The sequence below is a fragment of the Piliocolobus tephrosceles genome, chromosome 8 (assembly GCF_002776525.5).
Source record: "Piliocolobus tephrosceles isolate RC106 chromosome 8, ASM277652v3, whole genome shotgun sequence".
NCBI lineage: Eukaryota > Metazoa > Chordata > Mammalia > Primates > Cercopithecidae > Piliocolobus > Piliocolobus tephrosceles.
In genome coordinates this window covers 99,860,277-99,885,035 of record NC_045441.1, presented here as the reverse complement: position 1 = coordinate 99,885,035, position 24,759 = coordinate 99,860,277, and the positions used below count along the sequence as shown (strand labels likewise).

The window sequence follows — 24,759 nt, the reverse complement described above, 5'->3', positions numbered from 1 at the left end:
GGCATGGTGACTCATGCCTGTAATCCCAGCACTTTGGGAGGTAGAGGTGAGTGGATCACCTGAGATCAGGAGTTCGAGACCATCCTGGTGAAACCCCATCTCTAGTAAAAATTCAAAAATTAGCTGGGCCTGGTGGCACACACCTGTAACCCCAGCTACTCAGGAGACTGAGGCATCAGAATCGCTTGAATCCGAGAGGCGAAGGCCGCAGTGAGCCGAGATCACGCCACTGCACTCCAGTCTGGCTGACAAGAGTGAGAGCCTGTCTCAAAAAATAAAAATAAAAAGCCACATGTATAATAATATACATAAGCATATCTTTTGCTGCAGATGTACCTACAAATTGTCTAGACTGCCCAGCATCTTGGTCTTAAGTCTCTCCACAATTGCCTTGACTTTCCAAAGTTCTGAGTAGGTCCTAGTAACTTGATATCTTTGACCTGTTTATGTAAATGTTAAAGAGGAATATCTCCCATTCCTCTATGCAACTTGACAATGCTGTAATCAAATATAATCTAGAGCTGGAAGAATCATGCTTATGCTAGTGTTTAATAAAATTTAAAAGTGAACATTAACAAAATTATGTCTCAATACTATATGAAAGTGCATTTTTGTTATACATAGTATGCACTAGTATTGCTTCAAACTCTTTCAACTTCTGGTAAGATTTACTCTACTACTTCAGGGACAATAATTACTTTTCTTGCTTTCCATCTGTATATGGGTTTCTATATGATTTTTAATTTCTAGTATTCTTTCCATGGTCTTTATAAAATACCTTATTTTTTTTTTTTTTTGGCAGTCAGATCAAATGCCCCAATTAATCCAATGTTAAAGTTGAAAACAAGCATGACAAAAAAATACTTTAAGAATCCAAATTTTAAAAATTTGTAATTATAGACCTGTTATGCTTTTATATTATTTAAAAAGCTACTCTATTCAAACTAGCATGAATTGGCATAATTTCTACAGAAACTGAGTATATATCATGTGTAATTTATATGTTTAGCCTGTGTCCCTTCAAGGTCATCATTTCCATTCAAGAGCTGTCATTTCCTCGCAGATGTCTATGATATGCAATGCCTCTAATTGCACTTTGTCAGTCTTACCAAGAGTGCGACTTCAAAAATCTGTACATGATTTACTCCTTTAATGACAGACTGAACCCACATATGACATGCTTTTATAAGGAAGCTGTCTCCAGGCACATTTTCCTAATGCTGAATTTAGGTGGTAAAATGAAACAATGCAACCAGTTCTTGGAAGCAGTGAAATTTATAAAAAGAATAACCACATTGCTTATTGGGTTTGAGTTTTTATCTTGCTTTTTACTTTGTTGATGAACGATGGTGCTAATATTTAAAAACTGTTTTTATTTTCTCCAGTGAACTAAATGTTGCTGCTGTTGATACAAACCTCACATTAGCTGTGTCAAAAAATGTGGCAAAAACCATCCAGTTATACAGTGTAAAATCAGAGCAGCTTGTAAGTGATATCCTTTATCTGTAAACTTTAATGATTTTGTTTAAAATTACTAACTATATAATACTTGACTAAGCATAAATATTGAATTGACTATTCATTTACTTCCATTTTTACTGTAGTGAAAGTTTGTAACTTCCTGATGAATTTAAACTAGAAAAAAAATTTCTGTTAACAAAAAAATGGCGCTCCTACACATTGTCAGTACACTTTCAGAAGACAGGCAAGTTTTATAAGGTTTCTTTTTTTAACGCATGTGCCAATTAATGGGCTAATTATTTATTTTTAGATATTTAAATATGTTAAATAATTTACATAAATTATAATTATATATGATCATGCAAATTTTCCCTTTTGTGTGACAACTAATTCCATGTATCATTCATGCATGGTCACCTAGTGTGAAATTGACTTGAACTGTTAGAAAACTGTTGTAGGAAGTAAAGTACGTAAAATTTTAGTAGAAAAATGTTTGTTTACTTTTTAAAGATTCCAACCTTAGAGCCTGGGAGTTCAACCCTAAAATTATTCTATTTGAAATAGCTATATGCATGCATTTAAAATAATAAGTACATAACTGAATCATAATCTTAATTCTATACATTAATGTTTTAAAGTTAAGTATACATATTTCACCAGTATGTATGTATGCTAATAGAAATTCAAACAAAATAAGACTTCAATTTTTTTTACTGTTATTGATATACTAATTTTAGACAGTGTATCAAAATCTGATTGTCTCTACTATCTTTTTTTTTTCTTTCTCTCTACTATCTTTAGAGTGTTAGCCAACTACATTTTCAGTTTATCCTCTCTAACTGTTCCCAATTGAAATATCATAATAAACAAAATAATCTACTTTTACCTATATCCAAGTTGTTTCAGTTTGTTCTGTGATAATTTTTAGGGTAAGTTGGTGACATACTGAGGACTTACATAAAATGATCCTTGGAGGTAACAGTCTTGTTACGAGGCTTCCTACTTTTAGTTCCCATGGATGGCCAGATTTTGTTTGCAAATATGGTACTATTTTCCATTCAGTTGATCTTGTAGTCTTGACAAAATCATCTTAGAAGCATCTTTTTAAGAACTTTATTGAAAACTAACCATACAGAGATATAGAAGCTCTTTGTAGGAAATTACTATGAATTTAGATTACTAATTTTTCTCTCAATCTTTGTTTAAAGATGCTTTATTATAATGTTCATTGCTTCAAAAGCATGGTTATTGCTATAAATAGAATTCAGTAGTATTATATCTACTGGAGTTTAGTGTAATTACTGACAATGCCAAGACCTGAAGTTAATACCATAAGAAAGATCCAGCATATATATAGAAAGTACCTTGCATTGAGAGTACGGAGGGACAGTGGTAATGGTAATATGTACTTCAGTTAACATAGTAATGTTATTTTGATTAGATGAAATCAAAATATATCTATAAATGTTTGACTGAGTTGATACTGTTGATCAAATTGTTGGTGGCTGTAAATTACTTAAGCCTACCTAACGTACCTGCAGTGTTGAAGGCTAACAGAAAATCATTGACATTTTTTGGTTTTTAATTGGATTATTTCTTTTTTATTAAAGATACTTTTATTTTTCAACTTTCATTTTAGTGTATAAGGGAAACTTAAGCATTAAATAAGATTATAAAAAGCATATGCCCTAGTTTTTAAAATACATTGTTGACTAATGTCTTAAGTAACAACTTTCTGTGATTGTTCATTTCTTGGCATTTAGTAACACTCTTCTACTCCTCTGTGTTTTAAAATTATACCTGTTCTTTAATCTTTACAAATATTCCTATTCTTTTAGAATAATTTGACTGAAAACATTTAGAGGAAAATAGCCAAATAGTCTTTAGTGGAAGAAAGACTTGAAACAGATTTTTGAATTGGATAACTACTCTGCCTATAAATGGAAATGTTGACTTGAGATTTGGTACAAAAACTAAATCAATGAGTGGGAGATTCTTTTCAAAGATGAAAAATTTAAGCTTCCAATCCACAAGATTAAGAAGTGACAGAATCTGTTGTTTTCTGACTTTTTAATGATCGCCATTCTGACTGGCATGAGATGGTATCTCATTGTGGTTTTGATTTGCGTTTCTCTAATGACCAGTAATGATGAGCTTTTTTTCATATGTTCGTTGGCTGCATATATGTCTTCTTTTGAGAAGTGTCTCTTCAGATCCTTCGCCGACTTTTTGATGGGGTTGTTTGTTTGTTTGTTTTGTAAATTTGAGTTCTTTGTAGATTCTGGATATTAGCCCTTTGTCAGATGGATAGATTGCAAAAATTTTGTCCCATTCTGTTACCTGTTCACTCTGATAATAGTTTCTTTTGCTGTACAGAAGCTCTTTAGTTTAATTAGATCCCATTTGTCAATTTTCGCTTTTGTTGCCATTGCTTTTGGTGTTTTAGTCATGAAGTCTTTGCCCATGTCTATGTCCTGAATGGTATTGCCTAGGTTTTGTAGAGTTTTTATGGTTTTAGGTCTTATGTTTAAGTCTTTAATCCATCTTGAGTTAATTTTTGTTTTGGGATAAGGAAGAGGTCTAGTTTCACATTTATTAAATAGGGAATCCTTTCCCCATTGCTTGTTTTTGTCAGGTTTGTGTAAGATCAGATGGTTGTAGATGTGTGACGTTATTTCTCCAGCCATTAAAAAGGATGAGTTTATGTCCTTTGCAGGAACGTGGATGAAGCTGGAAACCATCATTCTCAGCAAGCTAACACAGGAACGGAAAACCAAACACTGCATATTCTCACCCATAAGTGGGAGTTGACCAATGAGAACACATGGACACAGAGAGGGGAACATCACACACCAGGGCCTGTCAGTGGGTGGGAGGCTAGGGGAGGGATAGCATTAGGAGAAATACCTAATGTGGATGACGCGTTGATGGGTGCAGCAAACCACCATGGCACGTGTATACGTGTGTAACAAACCTGCACATTCTGCACATGTATCTCAGAACTTAAAGAATAATAAAAAAAAAAAAGAAAGAAAGAAAGAAAGAAAACAAAAGAAAAGAAAAGAAGGAAGAGAGGGAGGAAGGAAGGAAGGGAGGGAAGGAGGGAAGGAGGGAGGGAGGGAAATCAGATAATTAATGGAATGTTCAAGCAGTGAGATAAAGGAAAGCTAGAATTTTAAGCATGCTTTCAGAAAGAGTGACTTGAAAATACAGCCTGAAATGTACATTGAGCAGCTTTTCAGAATCTGAAATTTATTTCCCTAAAGATTAGTTATAGAAGTTTCTTGGCTACTGAAACGTTTTAGTATACTTAATTATAGCTTTAATTCATATCAGGAGAAAGACTTATAAAAGGTTTTCTCAAGCTGATTTTTAATATTCTGGAATATAGTAGATTACAACATTAAATTATATGTAGAGTGCATTATATACTTAATACATCTGAACTTATTTTTATGATTACCTTTTTTTTCCCCTAAGGCTTCTCTCTTACTAATCACCAAAGGTATGTGTTATACAAACCTATATCTCTGTAAGGAGAAATCATTCGGTCCTTCTGAATCCAAAGCGGTACCAGAGAATTTATTTTAAAAGTGAGGTTGAGCCACAAAAATAACTACCGTCATTAACCTTTATAGTGAATCAGGAATTGTGCCAAGCCATTTATATATATTATTTCATTTATTTCACAACAGTCCCATTAAATGAAAGTATTACTGTCCACCACTACAAAATGTAGAAATTGAAGCTGAGAACAGTTAATAGCATGAGTAATATCGACTACTAAAATTAGAATGCCTGGGAGCAGGTGTTGGCACTAGCATTCAAATCCAGACCAGACTGTAAAACAAGCTTGTTCGACTCGCCTTATTTTTTACTGTTGTTGTTCTCTTGTGTTTTTTTAGGCTTTTAGCAGCCTGAAGCCATGATTTTTAGTTTCTGTCTCTAGTGCTAAGTGGAAAAGTATGAGTAAGGGACTTTACTGGCCCAACCAGAAACAGAAACTAAGAACCCATGACTGTATTCTCTCCCATGTTCACCTCTGCACCAACCTTTAATGTTTTCTTGTTTCTGATCTGTAGCTTATATATAAACATAACATATTTTTTTATTTAAGAAAAGTTACATTATGTTATACATATTGTTTTGTGAATTGTTCATTCATTTTACAATATATCAAGATGTTAATATATGCATAATATATTTTATTTATGTGTAGAATAGTTTATTTCTGTGCTCTTACTGTACAGTTAGATGATTTTGTAGTTGAATTTTGAAACAGTAGGGATTTAGCATTGAGGCTTCACATCTGAGTTCTAAGCAATAGGATTTAGTTCCTCCAATATGTATTCAACTTAGTATGGGTCATGTGAATATCAGCTTTCTAGATGCTCTTTTGTAAAAGTGAGATCAAGGATTTTTAGATTTTCATTTAAAAATTCTTGTTTGTCTTGACAGCAATTGTGAGTTTATAATTAACTAAGTAGAATTTTGTGTTTCAAACGCACACATACCTATAAGTGTAATATTATCATATTTTATGACTGAACTGAACAAATTATTTAATGGTGATATATTGGATTTGTTTGTATAGTCTGAAATGTGACCTTTAGAAGAAAAGGTCACTAGACCTTACAGTGGCAAGTTTGGGGGTTTTTGTTTGTTTTTGAGATGGTCTCACTCTGTCGCCCAGGCTGATGTACAGTGGCATGATCATGGCTCGTTGCAACCTCCACCTCCCAGGCTCAAGGTATCCTCCCACTTCAGCCTCTGGGCATGCCAGCATGCCTAGCTAATTTTCTTATTTTTTGTAGAGATGGGGGGGTCTCGCCACATTGCTCAGGCCGGTCTCGAACTCCTGGGTTCAAATGATCCATAGCCTTGGCCTTCTGAAGTACTGGGATTACAGGTGTGAGCCAATGTACCTAGCCACAATGGAAAGTTTTAATTAGTATTTTCCTTGTCCTCTGTGTGCTAAAAGGAAACTAAAATATTAGTATATATTTTAGTGGCACCTTTAAAATTTATAGACTTGTAAACTTTTTTGATATCAATTTTGGTGGCAAATATATTAATAAGTATTCCTTTTAAAAACTGAAGGGCATTTTCCGACACTAACCATTATTTGATGGTTCCAGGGAATGGCATCTAGAATCTTAGTGTAAATGGCAAATGTTATGAACTGTGAGAAAGGAGATTGGCATTTAATTAGGTTGCAGACCATTTGAAACAGTAATAGGAATGACATTTAAGGGGAGGTCTCAACTTCAATGCAGATCAGTAGCTGTGTATGAGGTCATTAGTTCTAGACACTAAGGTTTTATTTTAAGACTTTGTAAATATGCAATTTATTCTTCATATAATTTCATAAGTTGGAGACTTGACATTCCTATGATGGAAAAAAGCATACATGTGTGATATTTAAATGATATGGAGACATGAGCTCAAATATGAGTTCAATTTTTTTTTTTTTTTTGCTTGTTTGTTTTTAGTTTTAAAAGTAGTGGCCAGGTCTGGTGGCTCATGCCTATAATCCCAGCACTTTGGGAGACTGAGGTGGGCGGATCACCTGAGGTCAGAAATTCAAGACCAGCCTGACCAAAATGGTGAAACCTCATCTCTACTAAAAATACAAAAATTAGCCAGGTGTGGTAGCGCGCCAGGAGAATCACATGAACCCAGGAGGCGGAGGTTGCAGTGAGCTTAGCTTGCGCCACTGCAGTCAAGCCTGGGCAACAGACTGAGACTCCATCTCAAAATAAATAAATAAAAGTATTATTTAATGGAGATTTTAATGTCATTCTGCATGGACTGTCACCCCATATATTATTATATGGTAATAGCTTATGTTGTTAATACAAAAAAAAAAGATCAAAGGAAATATGAAATCACTTGGAAGAGTTTTTATATTATGTGCAAACAGGTGAAACAAATCAGTAGTGTCTTTTTGACCAAATGCACTTTCACTGTAATATAAACACAACACACCAATCCCTTTAGGTTACCTGGCTAGCCTCTTGATCTTTTTTTTTTAAGAGAAGGGGGTCTCCCTGTGTTGGCCAGCTTGGTCTTGAACTCTTGGCCTCAACCAACCTCCCACCTCAGCCTCCCAAAGTGAGCCACCACGCCTGGCCCTCTTGATCCTTGAGATAGCCTTCCACTCTTTGTTACCACTCTTCTTACATTGGACTGTTTTGGGATTACTTCATCCTTTCTTCAAGATAGCTTTCTGGCCTGACACACTGGCTATACCTATAATCCTAGCACTTTGAGAGTTCGAGACAGAAGGATTGCTTGAGCCCAGTAGTCCAAGACTAGCTGGGGCAACATAGTGAGACCCTGTGTCTACAAAAGCAGAAGAAAAAAGATAGCTTTCTGACTTGCTTCTCAGACCTGTAAGAGCTTCATTTTCTGGGGGCTGTGGCAAGTCAATACTAGACGAACTGTCAGGACTAAGAGTCAGTAGATCATATTGAAGACAGAGAGCAATGACAAATAATATTTTCAAGAGAAAGTAAAAAATTTGAAATTGTTAGTTAAAGCAGGTCAAAGTCTGTGTTAGTTATCTCTTGTCATAAGAATGCTGTGTAACTGACAACCGCTGTTGGCATGGGTGACACGCAGTAAGCATTTTTGCTCATGCTTCTGGGGTCATATGGGTGCTAGCTAGGTGGCTTTACTGAGGTTGGCTGGGTTTACTCACAAGACTGGGTGGCTGCTGTTCTAGGCTGGCCTTAACCATATTAAAACTCTGCTCTGTAATATGTATCTCTAATCCTGCAGCAGGCTATCCTGGGCCTGATCTCATGATGAAGACAGGGTGCAGGAGAGAAAATATTCCCATAAGTCTCACTCACCAAAACAACCCCTCCACAGTGCAAAATTAAGTAGCAAAGAATGTACATACAAAGTGGGTGAAGAATTGGGACGAATTATGCCATCTATCACAAAGCCAAATTGAGAGCATGTAACAATGAAAAAAGAGAGCTCATGAACTTTTTTAATTTTAATTTTTAATATTTAGAGACAGGGTATCGGTACGTTGCCCAACTGTTACGCAGGGAGTATTCGCAGGTGCAACCAGTGTTCTCTAAAGCCCCAAACTCCTCGGCTCAAGCAACCCTGCCTCAGCCTCTCAAGTAGCTGGGACCACAGGCAACTCCACCACACTGGCTGAGCTTTTATTTTTATTCCCAAAGATGTACGCTCCCTACTTGAATCCAAATGGTGTGTTTTTGTTAAATTTTTATGTAATTTGACACCACCTTCACTGCCAAAGAAGAGAGAAACTCATTGCTGTGGTAATTTACTTAATGATTTCAGTTAATGTTAATATTACTATAAAAATCATGTCTTTTTTCTATATGACTTTTAAATTATGTATGTTGACCTCTTATCACATTTTCTAATCTTTATTGTCCTAAACCTCTTTTCATTACCACAGGCATATAATATTCAAACATTTTTCCTTTTCTATTTTTTTATCTTTCTCAATTAAAATTTTTTTTCTTCATTCCAGAATATAAAGTTTTTTAGTAGCTGAGTAAATGGAATCCTCCACACCCACCCTAGAAAATATTAGTATTAGAAGTTTGAGGCCGGGCGTGGTGGCTGAAGCCTGTAATCCCAGCACTTTGGGAGGCCGAGACGGGCGGATCACGAGGTCAGGAGATGGAGACCATCCTGGCTAACACGGTGAAACCCCGTCTCCACTAAAAAAAAAAAAAAATACAAAAAAAAAAAAAAGTTTGAAAAGAAATTGAGTAATTGAATCTTGCACCATAATTTTTTACTGCCATGTTATCACTTCAGTACCATCAAGAAGATTTTTGAAATATGTTATTTAGTTTTTCCAGATGTTCTCATTGAGAGAATTGGTCAATTACATAGTCAATTTTTTTACTGTGATTGGGAGTCCTAACACTGTAGAGCTTTTATATCTGTTGAAGCATATTAGTGATCAAGTAGAGCTTTTAATCCTAACCCTTTTCCAAGGTATCGACTATAATTTAATGCCTTCATGTATGCTTAGAAATTACGCTATTTGAAAGTGTATTTCTGGGAGATAAAATTGTCAACATTTAGTCAAAATTAGGCTGTGATTTACTCAGAGCACCCTCCTTCCTAGCATACACCCACATACAAATGCATATCACATTAAAGATATAGCTGTACTCATAATAAGATTTAAAGAAAACCTGCGTTTACTGCCCAGGGCCACTATAGGCATCAACCTAGTGCGACAAACAGCAAGATTGCCTTGCAAATGGAACTAAGGCCAAAACATGCTTAGGAACTACATCTGCAGTGTCCCAGTGTGACACCAGCTACCAGCATTAGATAGGGTTCTGAATTGGAGACCTGCAGTAATGATATGGAGGGAGGCATGATTAATGGGGCAACTATAACTACCCCTCTCCCAACACATGTATTAGGCACAAACCCAGAATGAGGAAGACTTCCTTTTAAAAATTAGGATGCAAACTAAAACTCCGCATTTGAATATAAGCAAGCTTGTTTGATTCTTAGAAGCTATGGATTGTCTTTGATTATCCTTTGCTGTATCAGACATGTAGCACACTTTTGAGCAGCTTTTACTCAACTCACTAGTATTAGGTTGTGCCAGTTTAGGGTATTTTCTGAGACATATCTAAAAGCAAAAATGATGACATGGAAAGATTCTCTCTGTAATGGGAATTAAGAAAAATCCTCTGTCTCTTTCTCTATCTCTTAGAAAATCTTTTTAGCATATTCAATATCTTAGGGCAGGAATTGATAATCTAGCAATGGCAATGGGTTTAGGGGATCTGTGGATCCTAGGAAATTATAAAACTTATAAAACTTAGTTCCATTTGCAAGTTTTATGAAAACAGAAGTATTTTTCAAAATATTTTTGGAATTGTGAACCCCATATATCTGAGACAGGTCTCAGTTAATTTAGAAAGTTTATTTTGCCAAGGTTGAGGACTTGCAGAGACACAGCCTCTGGAGGTCCTGACGACATGTGCCCAAGGTGGTCAGAACACAGTTTGATTTTGTACATTTTAGAGAGTCATGAGACATCAATCAACATAGGTAAGATGAACATTGGTTCTGTCCAGAAAGGCGGGACAATTCAAAGTAGGGAGGGAGCTTCCAGATCCTAGGTAGATAAGAAATAAATGGTTGCATTCTTTTGAGTTTCTGAATAGCCTCTCCAAAGGAGGCAATCAGATATACATTTATCTCAGTGAGCAGAGGGGTGACTCTGCATAGAATGGGAGGCAGGTTTGTCATAAGCAGTTCCCAGCTTGACTCTTCCCTTTAGCTTAGTGATTTTAGGGGCCCCAAGATTTATTTTCCTTTCACAGAATTTTCCTGGGAAAATGCTCTAAGAGCTTTTAAAGAGGCCTGTGATTCTTCCTCCTCAAGTAACTGAAAGTTATCTGGAAAATCCCCCAGGTATTTGAAAGTTAAACAGCAAACATTTAAATGATCTATAGGCCAAAGAGGGATATTTTAAAAAAATATTTCGAGCTAAATAAAAATGCAAATAGAACAAATGTATTAGCATTTGTAGGATGCAGCTAACTCAGCAAAGTTCAAATCGTTAAATACTTTTATTGGGGAGGAAAAAAGATCTCAATCAAGGATCTAATCTTCTACCTTAACAAACTAAAAAGAGAGAAAAAAAAAAGAGCAAATTAAACCATAACACATAGTAAGAAGGAAATAATAAAGATGAGAGCAGAAAACAATCAAGTTAAAAACAAAACAAAAAAAATAGAGAACATGATTAAAGCCAAAAGCATATTCTAGAATTATGATTTTAGTAAAATCATTGTTACAAGGTATCACTGAAAACCAGCTATTTCTGTCTACCAGCTACAAACAGAAAATAGAATTCACTTTATAAAAGGCTATTTACAGTGGCAGCAGAAAATAGCAAATTCCAGAATTTGATATTTTCAAATTCTAGGAATAATTTGACAAAATATGGGCAAGACTTTACACTGAAAGCTATAAGTTATATTGAGAGAAATTGAAGAAGAATTTTTTAAATGATGGTATATATGCTATTCATGTATTAGATGACTCAGTATTATATGGAGGTTGATTCTTCTGAAATTGATCTATAGATTTCATGTAATTCCAATAAAAATTCTAACTTTAAAAAAAGTTGATCGGTTGATTGTTAAATTTTTACAGAAATACAGAAATGTCAAGAATAACCAAGACACTTGTTTTAAGAGATGGAGTCTTGCTCTGTTACCCAGGCTAGATGCAATGTCATGATCCTTGCTCACTGTAGCCTGGAACTACTGGGCTTAAGGGATCCTCTGCCTCAGCCTTCCCAGTAGTTGAGATTTCAGGCATGAGTTACCACACTTGGCAATCAAGACACTTTTTTAAGAAGAGGAACAATGCAGAGCGATTTGCTCTACTAGATAAGAAGACTCATAAAGTTATAGTAAAGGCCAGGTGTGGTGTCTCACGCCTGTAAATCCCAGCACTTTGGGAGGCTGAGGAGGGAGAATTACTTGAGATCAGGAGTTTGAGACCAGCCTGGGCAATTGAGTGAGATCTCATCTCTACAAAAAAAAAAAAAAAACAGTTCTAGTTAAGATAATGAAGTATAAAGTATTATCACAGGTATAGAAAAATGGAACATTGAAAGAGAAACAGTCCCACATATATACAGTCACAGTATATTAAAATTCACACTAAACAATTAATTTTACCAAACAGCCACTTTTCTCCAGTTTAAACATCAACTGCCTAAAATAACATTACCAAAACTAAATGTAGTACAGTACATATTTTGGAAGTTTGGAGAAAATGAGTAAAGAGGTGTGTGTGTGTGTGTGTATGTCGTGTGTGTAACATCTTTCTTTTCTTGGGTCTAGATTTTTTATGTTCACTTTTGGTAATTCAAAACATATGTGAGGCTGGGCAACATGGCTCATGCCTGTAATCCCAGCACTGTGAGAGGCCAAGGCAGGTGGATCGCTTGAGCCATGGAGTTCAAGACGAGCTTGGGGGATATGCGAAACCTCATCTCTACTGAAAATACCAAAATTAGCGGGATGTGGTGGCACATATCTGATGTCCCAGATACTTGGGAATCTGAGGCAGGAGGATCACTCGAGCCCAGAAGGCGGAGGCTGTAGTGAACCAAGATCATGGCCACTGCACTCCAGCCAGAGTAATAGAGGGAGGTCCCATCTCAAAAAAAAGAAAAAAAAAAAAAAAAAGTATATGTGAGTACTATCTTTGCTAAGAACCCAAGAGAGAGAACTTTTTGAAAAAGTTTATCGCTTTCAGTTCTGCTTCAATTTTTACCATATGTAAGATTTTACAAGAAGGAATAATTTGATTAGTATTCAGAGGGACTGATCACAATGAATGGAACTGAAGAGGCAAGTCCAAGTGCCTAAAAAGGCAGTAGCAGCCTGGCAATTATTGAAGCAATGTGTGTTCTGGACTTTGGTTATACCACCATAAAATGATACCTTCAACCCCAGATCCTCTTTCTTGTAAGCCTGGACTCTTGAATATTGACAGACTTAAAACTGATTAAATGCTCTTGCTTTTCCAGAATTCCTTGTGACCCAGTCTGACATCCTTGAAACTATGTAACCTTAACCCTAGATCCTGCCAGCTCTAACAGGCTATAGTAAGGGCTTTGGCCTTCACTCAGAATGAGAGGGAAGCTATTTAATGGTTGAATGCAGAAGGAGGAAATCTAATGCAAAAAGGAAGGGTTAGAATGCAGGAAGTAATAATAAGCACAAAACATTGATAAACATGTAGGTAAATCTAATCTTTAATTGCATGAAATAAGAATAGTGACTAATATGGAACATAGAAGTAAGATGGAACTAAAATACAAGTCCACATTAAGGTATAAAATGAGGAAAGAGTGATGGATATTAAAGCATTTTAAAATGCATGTCATTGTTCAGGATTGTAAAGCCATAGATATATTCACTTAAGTTGAATGTAGTTTACTTTTTTTTTTTTTTTTTTTTGAGATGGAGTCTTGCTGTCACCCAAGCTGGAGTGCAGTGGCGCGATCTTGGCTCACTGCAAGCTCCGCCTCCTGAGTTCACGCCATTCTCCTGCCTCAGCCTCCCAAGTATCTGGGACTACAGGCACCTGCCACCACGCCCAGATAATTTTTTGTATTTTTAGTAGAGATGGGATATCACCAAGTTAACCAGGGTGGTCTCATTCTTGTGACCTCGTGATCCCCCCGCCTTAGCCTCCCAAAGTGCTGGGATTACAGGCATGAGCCACCGCACCTGGCTAAAATTGAATATAATATTAATTTAATTATGACTACTGAAAGAATAGAAATAGAATATGTAACTTAGAATTAAGTTAATGGAAAAGGGTAAAAAAGGAAATTATCAGTTGATTAAAAGGCTGAAAAATATACAGAAACAAAAGAGGCAAAAACTGAATCATGACAAATAAGAGAAAGTTTATAATAAGGTAGTAAAATAATTCCAACAAATACATCACTGATCACAATAAATATAAATATACTAAACTGGCCACTGACATTTTTCAATTTGCATAGAATCAATGGCTGAATTCAGCTTCGTGTGACATACCTAAAATATAAGGACAGATAAAGGATGAAAGTAAAGGAATGGAGAAAAAATATTTCGGGCAAACACTAATCAGAAGAATGCTGACAACGATATTAACATCAGAATAGACTTTAAGTCAGAAAGCATTATTAGAGATTGTGAAGGTCACATATTGAGAAAAGGGACAATTTACTAGGAAGGCAAAGAATTATGATATATGTTACAACACGGCCTCAGACTAATAAAGCACAAGTGGATAGAATTATAGAGAGAAATGGACAAATCCACTATCAAAATGAGAGATTGTAGTGGGGAAGAGGGTCAGTCAAGCCACATTGGAATTATAGCCCTTAAAACTACTTCTCTTGAGATGCTTTCTCAAGCAGTTATAGCCATTTATGGCAAACACAATCATAGAATGACAAATATAATAGTGCCATGTTTTGCAAAATGAATTCCTGCTTTCAATCAGGTAAGGAACCTTTTTTCCTGGTTTTACATTGTAAACACTAATATTAAAACCAATATACAGAAAGAACCTAATTAACTTGGAGTTCAGTAATACAGTTTTTTATTATTAGGACTTTAGTTGAACTGAAGGTTATTTTTGGACTATATATAAAGAATTTCTCAGGCCAGGCACAGTGACTCACGCCTGTGATCCCTGCACTTTGGGAGACTGAGGTGGACGAATCACCTCAGTTCAGGAGTTCGAGACCAGCCTGACCAACATGGAGAAACACCATCTGTACTAAAAATACAAAATTAGCCAGGCATGATGGTGCATGCCTGTAATCTCAACTACTAAGGAGACTGAGGCAGGAGAATCGCTTGAACCCAGGAGGCAGAGGTTGCAGTGAGCCGAGATCGTGCCATTACACTTCAGCCTGGGCAACAAGAGTGAAACTCCATCTCAAAAAAACAACAAAAAAGAATTTCTTACTACGAAAAGTAATAATGCATGTAAGATTATAGATTTAATTACATTTTTAAAATTATTTTTTTAAAATAGAGGTGGGGATCTCACTATGTTGTGCAGGCTGGCCTCAAGCGATCCTCCTGGCCTGGCCTTAAGCGATCCTCCCACTCCTGGCCTCAAGCGATCCTCCTACCTCAAGCTCCCAAAGTGCTGGGATTACAGGTGTAAGCCACCATGTCTGGCCCTTACCCCAATTATTTTTTTTAATTGTATTGATTAATTAGGCCTTAATACTAGGAAGCTAGGATTTTAGTTATTCTGTATCCCTCAGAGTAATAAACTGTCATTCTTTTTTGAAATTCTGTAGTTTGAAGTTTAGTTTGTACTATAATCAAATTACTGTAAATCAAAGAGGCCTTATTCTCTACATTTCATGTAGATATGAAGGATTTTTTAAGTTGTTAATAAATTACTTACAGTATTCATTATTGGAAAGTGGGAAAAGCTCAGCATACCTGAAAGTGAACAGTTCTTTCTTTTTCAAATAATTAGAAATATGCAGATTTATGACTCTAAATTTAATTAACGAGGCCAGTGTTTAGGTCATGAGTAGGTAGAAATTCTATCTGCTGTTCAAAAGCTTAAGACCCTTTCAAGAAAAATAAAAGCTCTAGGGAGGAGAGTAGATTTGATTAAATGATTCATTCTTAGCAAATTGTGTTTGCATTTCTTACCCCCTGTATTGCCAGGTGGAGATTTTGACAGGAACATGGGAAATCTAGAGAAGGTTAATGAGAAAGTTAGGTTGAGAAAGGGGCTTTGTGTAGTGGGAATTGGTGGTGGTTGAGCAACAGAGCTTTGAATTACAAAGCTATATTTTATTCCTGTGTGTTGTTCATGTTCGTCTCTCATGAATAAACAAGACATGATTTTGTTTCTCACTTTTCGGTTATATATTAACTGTTCAAACTGGATCCCATCTCAAGCTATCATCTCTTTAATAACAGATTTTGTGTGAAGATTTAGTCTGATGTTAAGATACAGCTTTACCATTGAATCTGTTCTATGGTTCAATTATACCTGTCTTTATTTTGTAAATAGCTAGTAAAAAACCTCTTTTTTAAATTGTCAAATATTTGATAAATTTAACAGTCAAAGGTATAACTAAGAACCAAGAAGGCCATGAACTCATTCTCTGAACTGCTAGAATTGATATTACAGTGTCCATATACTAAAACACACACACATAACTCATAGGAAAGTCTCCCGGCTTTAACATCGTTAGTCCTCTGGTTTCCCACTTCAAAGCAAATTAGACCAAGATGAGGGAAGAATATCAAAAAAAGATCAAAAAAGACAAAGTTTACACCTTAGAAATAAGGGGAGGACTCGTCAAATCGCTAAAATTTAAAGAAGAACAGGAAACACCAAATATCAAAAGAGGTAGTAATCTACGTTTGTTTAATGAATGTTTGTTTAATGCAGCTATATATACCCTACTGAGCTTGGATAAAGTCACTAAAAGCAGAGAAGAGATGTAACAGCATAAACACACTGCTCAAACACTAGTGAACATTTATAATGGTTAACCTAAGTAGAATTTGCCTTCTTCAGGTACATGTTCTGTGTATCTTATTTATGAAACCAGGAAAGTGTGACATACACTGTGGGAATATTTTCTTGAAAATATTTTCTGATAGTTTTAGCACTCAAGAAAATTAGTTTCTTTTATTTTCAAAGTTCAGTTAGATCGATGTGCTGGGAAAGTGACAAATTGCTGTGTGAACCTACAGATTCCTATACATTTTCAAAAACGTAACCTAAACCTGGATTCCACATAAAATATAATTTCTAATGTATTACAAACTCACACACACGTGTGTGTATTACTATTATTATTATTATTATTATTTGGAGACAGGGTTTCTCTGTCACCCAGGCTGGAGTGCAGTGATATAGTCACAGCCACTGCAGCCTTGACCTCTTGGGGTCAAAAAATCCTCCTTCCTCAGCCTCCTGAGAACCTGGGACTATAGGCAAGAACCACTATACCCAGCTAATTTTTTCATTTTTTGTAGAGACAGGGTCTCACTATGTTGCTCACGTTGGTCTCAAACTCCTGAGCTCAAGCAATCCTCTGACTTCGGCCTCCTAAAGTACTGGGATTACAGGCGTGAGCCACCATGCCTAGCATATACAAACTATATTTAGCCTGAATGATCTTTGATAATTTAATTGTGAGCACATACATATTTAAGCATATAATTTTACTTTTTTTTTTTTTTTTTTTTTTGAGACGGAGTCTCGCTCTGTCGCCCGGGCTGGAGTGCAGTGGCCGGACCTCAGCTCACTGCAAGCTCCCCCTCCCAGGTTCACGCCATTCTCCTGCCTCAGCCTCCCGAGTAGCTGGGACTACAGGTGCCCGCCACCTCGCCCGGCTAGTTTTTTGTATTTTGTAGTAGAGACGGGGTTTCACCGTGTTAGCCAGGATGGTCTCGATCTCCTGACCTCGTGATCCACCCGTCTCGGCCTCCCAAAGTGCTGGGATTACAGGCTTGAGCAACCGCGCCCGGCCAATTTTACATTTTTATAGGATAATTGGCTTGTTATAATAAGCTAAGTGATATTTAATCATAACTCTTACATTCCTTAATCTGAACCAGGTAACCTATGATGAAAGCGTTTGAAAAATAAACATGAATAAAAATTAAGACTGAGTGTGGTGGCTCACACCTGTAATCTTTGGAAAATCCCAAAGATGACTTCTTGAGCCCAAGAGTTTGAGACCACTGAGGGCAAAAAGTGGACCCTGTCTCTACAGAAAATTAAATAATTAGCTGGCCATGGTGTTACATGCCTGTGGTCCCAGCTACTCGGGAAGCTGAGATGGGAGGATCACTTGATTAGGAGGTTGAAGCTGCAGTGAATCATGATCAGCTTGCGTGACAGAGGGAGACCCTGTCTCAAAAAATAAAATAAAAATTAATTATTTTTGTCTATGTCACAGATCAGTAGATTAAAAAGTACTTTGATGAGATTATCTTTCCCCAAATCCTTCCTTTGGTCAGGTAAACAATAACCAAAGCAGTTTATCTTGTCATATTATCTTAAATCTTTCAGAGATGGAGATTGTATCCTTTTAATGTTTATAATGTATGAAATTGTATTGTATAACCATTTCTAAGTATATTCTACAAGTAAATCTTTTAGATACTTTATAGAATTCCACAGTGCTGTTTACTAGTATTTTACTAACCTTCCTCTTTATGTAATGCTTCATACTATTTCTTTACATTTTTGCTTTTTTTCCCCAGTCTTTTTGTGAAAGCAAACTGCTACACAGACATATTTGCTTTCTTTTTTTACAGTTAACAGTGTAATTTTAGCTACTTTCATTGTTTGTTCCATCATGTGAATTGCCTAATAGACCCAACCATTCCCTTATTCTTAGATATGTTGGGTTTTCCGATTTCTCCGTTTTATAAATATAGTCTTTGTGTATAAACTTTTCTGTATTATTTTTTATGATACATTTTCTGGGGTTTGTTTTTGGTTTCTGTTGTTGTTGTTTTGAGACAGGATCCGGCTCTGTCACTCAGACTGGAGTGCAGTGGTACAATTTTGACTCACTGCAACCTCAGCCTCCTAGGCTCACACCATCCTCACACCTTAGCCTCACAAGTAACTGGGACCTACAGGTGCACACCACCACATCCAACTGATTTTTGTATTTTTTGTAGAGATGGGGTTTTGCCATGTTGCCTGGTCTGGTCTCAAACTCCTGGGCTCAAGCGATTCTCCTGCCTCAGCCTCCCAAAGTGCTGGGATTACAGATGTGAGCCACCATGCCTGGCTCCATTGTCTGGAATTTTTTTCCAATATATTTCTTACAATATTTTCTTACATATGTAAGGGTATGGCAATTTTGAGCCTCTTGGAATATATTGCTGCTCAGTATCTCTTGACCTAGAGGATCATTGAACTGTATATCTAAAAAACTGATATGATGTAGATCAGGAATTGCTAATAGATTTTATGCCCTGGGTCAAGTCTTAGAGATTTGTAGTCACTGCCTGGAGTGCAATGTTGAGAGACCATAAAAGGGCCACAGTTGATTATTGATGTCTTCTATATGCATGGGAATGGGCATAAATAGACCACTAGAAGTGTTTCCTTAATATCTGCAAAGTAACTTACTTACCCTTTTGTAGTTTATAAGTAATCTATAACATATTATTTTGTTCTTTTTAGACATTTTTTGGAGTCATCAACTTTATAACTCCCCACAAATAATTCTTAGATTTTCTTAATAGAAACTTAAAGTTGTCATCCGACTCATCCCTTGAATTGTCAGTTTTATTTCTTTTACTTTTAGTCCTCAGGCATGATGTTTAGGGAGATTTTGGTCATTTCATCTGCAGATTAACAGTTATATAAAAACATTCTTCATGTTGTTATAACTATGTAATTTATTGTTTCTCAGTTATCTAGTCCCATCAGTTGTTTCTCACACATTGAATTCACATGCTGTTTCTAATGAGCAGATGTACAGAATTAGAATTTCTGAAGAATATTTTGTTCAGATAATTAAATTTAAAAAAACAATGTATCTTGTCATTTGCATATAAGAATTATTTTAATTTTTATTTAAGGATTTGTTTAGCATTTGGATTCCCTCTCATTCTTTGCTTGTATATGCACGTGCGTGTGTGTGTGTTTGTGTGTGTGTGTTTTACAAATAAACTCAAATGCAACGCTTTTGGTTTCTAACATCTTTCCAGATTGTATTGGAATAGTGTAACATGATTAACCAATATGTACATTTCTCCTATTTTACAATGTTGAATCTCTTATTGCTCCCACTTTTCTAGTTCCCTCATTCTCGGTGCTTTACAGCCAAAGCTGTATTTTTGCACCTTGGTACAATTTTATTCATCTCAAATAAGGTAGGCTTTGAAAAAACAAGCATATGTAATAAGCATCTTCTACTTTGAGATGCCTTGCTGAACATGTACATGAGTTAGTGATGTCAATTTTAAGGAGCTTGCAGGAAGAAATAGCTTGAGATAGTAAAGGTTAAAGTGGCTGAAGATGAGTGGAGGATTATAAAGTAGTTGAGGTGCCTACTTTGTACAAGATGCTTTGTTACCACAACCCAAATGGAGCAAAACCTACTCTGTAACTCCAGGCAGCTTCACTGGCGTTTGGTTCTCATTCGTAAATGCTAATCTGTTCAGTTGGTCCCTAGCCAGTACTGAGATAGACTAGAGGTCGGGGGAAGGAACCAAGCAAAGGAAAAGTGAAAAGAAAATACGAATAAGACATAGAATTGTCTGGAGATAGAAATATATGGTATTACCATTTTTAAGGCATTTTACAGTTTACATAGCATACTTTGGTATAAATTGTATTATTAGTTCTGTGTTACAGATTAAGAAATTGAAGCTACAAGTCACTCAGCTAGCAAGTGGTAGGGACAGCAGACATTCTGGGAACATGAGTTTTCTGATTGCTTCTATTTTTTCAGTGAAGTATACAGCAGAGTCATCAACTGAGAATAAGGAGGAGGGAAGGAGGTGTTGGAGATTAGAGAAATGAGGAGAAGGCGAGGAACAATCTCCTAGGGGTGAAGGGGTGGCCTGCCCCTCCACACCTGTGGGTGCTTCTCGTTAGGTGGGACGAGAGACTTGAGAAAAGGAAATAATACACAGAGACAAAGTATAGAGAAAGAAAAGCGGGACCCAGGGGACCAGTGCTGTGTTTTCAGAGGACCCACACTGGCACCGGCCTCTGAGTTCCCTTAGTATTTATTGATAATTATCTTTACCATCTAAAAAATAAGGGAGTAGCTAGAAAATAGGATCATTGTAGGGAGGAAATCAGCAGTAAGACATAAGAACAAAAATCCCTGTAACATCAATAAGTTAAAGGAAAATGCTGTGCCTTGATATACATATGCGAACATCTCCATAAACCTTTTAGTGGTATTGCTCCAGCAAGCCCCACCTTATTCCTAAAGGTGGTCTTCTCCTTACTCAGTAAACAAAGCACACAATGGGTATTACCCGGAGATGTTCCAATCCCAGGGAGGGGCAGGATTTTTAACCATCAAGCTTCTTTCAGGTACTTGTTTAACAAAGACACATCCTGCACAGCCCAATATCCTTTTAACCTTAAATCACCTTCGCACATGTCTCTTGCAAGGACAAAGTTGGGGGTAGGGTCACAGATTAACAGCATTTCAAATATAGAACTAAATGGAGTCTCTTATGTCTACTTCCTTCTATATAGACACAGTAACAGGCTGATCTCTTTCTTTTCCCCCACACAGGGGCTTAGGAGCATGAATGGGATATTTAACAGTATTGACAGGCAACATCAAGAACCCACCTTGGTTTAGTGATCATAGATTTAAAGTCCAACCAGTGAGAAGCTCGAGCTCATTCAGCTTCTCACATTCAGGCATTGACTTGGTTTCGCCCAGGACTAGAATTTTCCTAAGTGACCATGAATATATGTATTCTTAATACCCTGCCCCGCTTGCTCTCTGAAAACTAATGAACTCTCCAGGCCTCAGTTTAAAGCCAGTATCTCCACAGGTGCACTGGATCACATTTCCTCTCAAGATACCACTCACTGCCGAAAAGATGTTGCTCACTGCTGAAATTGATGATAATGAATCACATAACATAATCTATTCCAAAAAGGAAGGAAGGAAGGAAGCAAAGAGATGGGTATCAGGGACTCCTGCAAGATAGAATGAGAAGGTGGTACATTTGGGAGGTCTAAAGGGGTTACTGAATTATTGGAATTAGAATCAAAGGGATGGCCAGTGCAGTGGCTCATGCCTGTAAATCCCAGCATGTTGGGAGTCTGAGGCAGGTGGATCACTTGAGGCCAGGAGTTCAAGACCAGCCTAGCTAACATGGCAAAATCCCATCTCTACTAAAAATACAAAAATTAGCCAGGTATGGTGACATATGCCTGTAATCCCAGCTACTCAGGAGGCTGAGGCAAAAGAATCACTTGAACCCAGTAGGCGAAGGTTGCAGTGAGCCAAGAACATGCCACTGTCCTCCAGTTTGGGTGACAGAGAGAGAGCCTCTCTTGACAAAAAAAAAAAAAAAAAAAAAAAACATAAATATCTATCTACCTATTGTGTACTCACAGAAATTAAAATTAAAAATAAGTAAAATCAAAGGGAAAGATTTGAAATGGCAGCCCGAGAGTAGCATACTTGAACTCAGATTCGAAAGAGTTCAGTCATTATAATGGCAAGATTATAGAGTGTGACCATGGAAGAAGATAAATGAGTTGGAGTGAACAGTAAGATTGTTGAAGGAAAAGAGGACAAGGAACTGAGAGCCCATTGTATTGAAAGGATCATCTATTTGAAGATTGATTTAATCAAGAAGCAGGGGTCAACAGCAGTGAGCAAACCTAGTGCCCAGATCTTGGTCTCTAATTCCATTTTCCACTAAAAGGAACCAGAACTCTTTGGAGACATGGCTGATGCCAGATAAAAGTATTTCTTCAATGTAAATCTGTGAAGTTGATAACAACTTTGGTTTTGTAAGAAAATATCCTTATTAGGAAATACACACATTGAAATATTTAAGGGTAAAGGGCCATAATGTATGTATAATTCAGAAAACGAATTATGCACATTCCTGTATGTGACAGAGAGAGAATACAAATGATAAAGCAAACGGGATAAAATGTAACAATCGGTAAATCCAGATAGAGAACATACAGTATTCCTCATACTGTTTTTATTTGTGTAACTTTCTGTAAATTTGAGGTTACAGTGGCATGAGTCCACTTATACACAGATTTTTTTCAACCAAAGGCAGATCAAAAGTACCATATTCATGGGCTATAAAACCTGTATATATAGAGAGCCAACTTTTCGTGTATGCAGGTTCCTCAGGACCCACCGTGGGACTTGAATATGTGTGGATTTAGGTGGGGGGGTGGGTGTTATGGTCCTGAAACCAATCCTCCTTGTATACTGAGGGGAGACTATATTTCCAAAAAAACAAAAACTACGACAAGAGTGGTGTTGGAGAGAGATACACGGTCATCCACTTAGCTAAGTGTTGGACTTGAACTGATTATATTCTGTGCAGTAAAATCAGGATAGGCAGCAGATTATTTACATCTCCAATCTTTTGGAAACTTACATTTTCACTTTGATATTTTTATTTTGTTCTTTGTTTTTGGCATGATGATGTTTCATTTTTAGTTCTTTTATGTCAATAACATTTTATACCCAAAACTATAATATTCTTTTTATATAACTTTTTAGGTCTTTTGAACTTAAGTCATCTCTTAACCTTCATTTTCACAAGGTTCTCAGAGCATCAGTCAACAACCTTGGAAGCCTGGGATTCTTTCTATGCTTTTTTAAAAAACAGTTTTATTAAGATATAATTCACATATCATATAACTCACCCATTAAAATATACAAGTCAGTGGTTTTTAGTATATTCACAGTCAATTTTAAAACATTTCATCACCCCATAAGCAACTTCATACCAGTTAGCACTCACTCCTCATATACCCCACTGCAATTTCCAATCAACTTTTGCACATATAGATTTGCCTAATCTGGATATTTCATATAAATGTAACCATTTAATATGTGGCTTTGTGGTTGTTTTTTTCACATAGAATAATGTTTTCAGAATTCACCTATGTTGTAGTATGTATCAGAGCTTTATTCCTTTGTGTTGCTAAGTAATGTTCTATTGTGTGGTTATTCTACATTTTATTTGTCAGTTGGTTGACATTTGGGTTTCTATTTTGTTATTATGAATAAATGGTGCTATGAATATTTGTGTACAGATTTTTGTGTGAACATATGTTTTTATTTCTCTTATATATATCACTAGGAGTTGAGTTGCTGTGTCACATGGTCACTCTATATCTACCTTTGAGGAAAGACCAGATTGTTTCCAAGCAGCTCCTCCAATTTTACATTCCCACCAGCAATGTGTGAGGGTTCAGTTTTTCTACATCCTGGCCAGCATTTGTTATTACCTGTCTTCCTGATAATAGCATCCAAGGGGTGTGACGTGGACCTGTATATACTTTTAAACCCCCAAAAGATGATCAGTCGTCAATGATAAAAGATCTCCACCCTTTTCTAGCAGCAAGCATATCTCCTTATTAAATACTGAACACACAAAGCATATTGAAATAAAATAACATAAAAATTCTAACATATCTAGCAGCAGGCATATCTCCTCCTTAAATACTGAACACACAAAACAAATTGAAATAAAATAACATAAAAATTCTTTCCCTTTCCCATATCTTTGTTCTTCAAAATTGATTGGAGAGAATCTCAAGAGAAGTAAGAGAGATTGGATTTTTAAAATTGTACAGCTAGAGCTTATAACATTTAAATGCCCATTATAGTCAGATGTCTATTTAGCATCTGACCCCCCCTGCCCCAAGTCTGCCATACCCACTGATGCCACTCACCATGGCCACTTATACTTTCAGAGTGCCTTATTCAGGAGCCTCTCCCCATCCTTACCTTGGCACAGACCCCGTCATTTGCTTTCTCTTGGGAGCTCAGAGTTTCTATTAGTATTAGTTCACCATATTATTGATTAAGTTGGATTTTGTGGACTCTTGTAAGTGCTTAAGCATTATCTTTTTAACATAGTTCTACAGGAAAATAAATATATTTTCAGGTCACCACCTTAGAACACAGCTTGTTTGCAAGTTTGTCATTATCTATGTCCATGAGGAAAGTCAAAATAAATTGGAGTTGTTTAACTTGGTTATGCT

At 36.4% G+C, this 24,759-nt stretch overlaps 1 protein-coding gene across 4 annotated transcripts in view; it reads left to right on the top strand.

Moving 5' to 3' along the window:
* Positions 1–24,759, top strand: part of COG5 (component of oligomeric golgi complex 5) — a 371,971-nt gene that overhangs the window by 290,010 nt on the left and 57,202 nt on the right. For all 4 annotated transcript variants that reach the window (XM_023183076.2, XM_031936064.1, XM_023183075.2 and 1 more), the window contains one exon: positions 1,386–1,485. In XM_023183076.2, the coding sequence (XP_023038844.1) occupies positions 1,386–1,485 (100 nt within the window). The remainder of the gene's footprint in view (positions 1–1,385; positions 1,486–24,759) is intronic.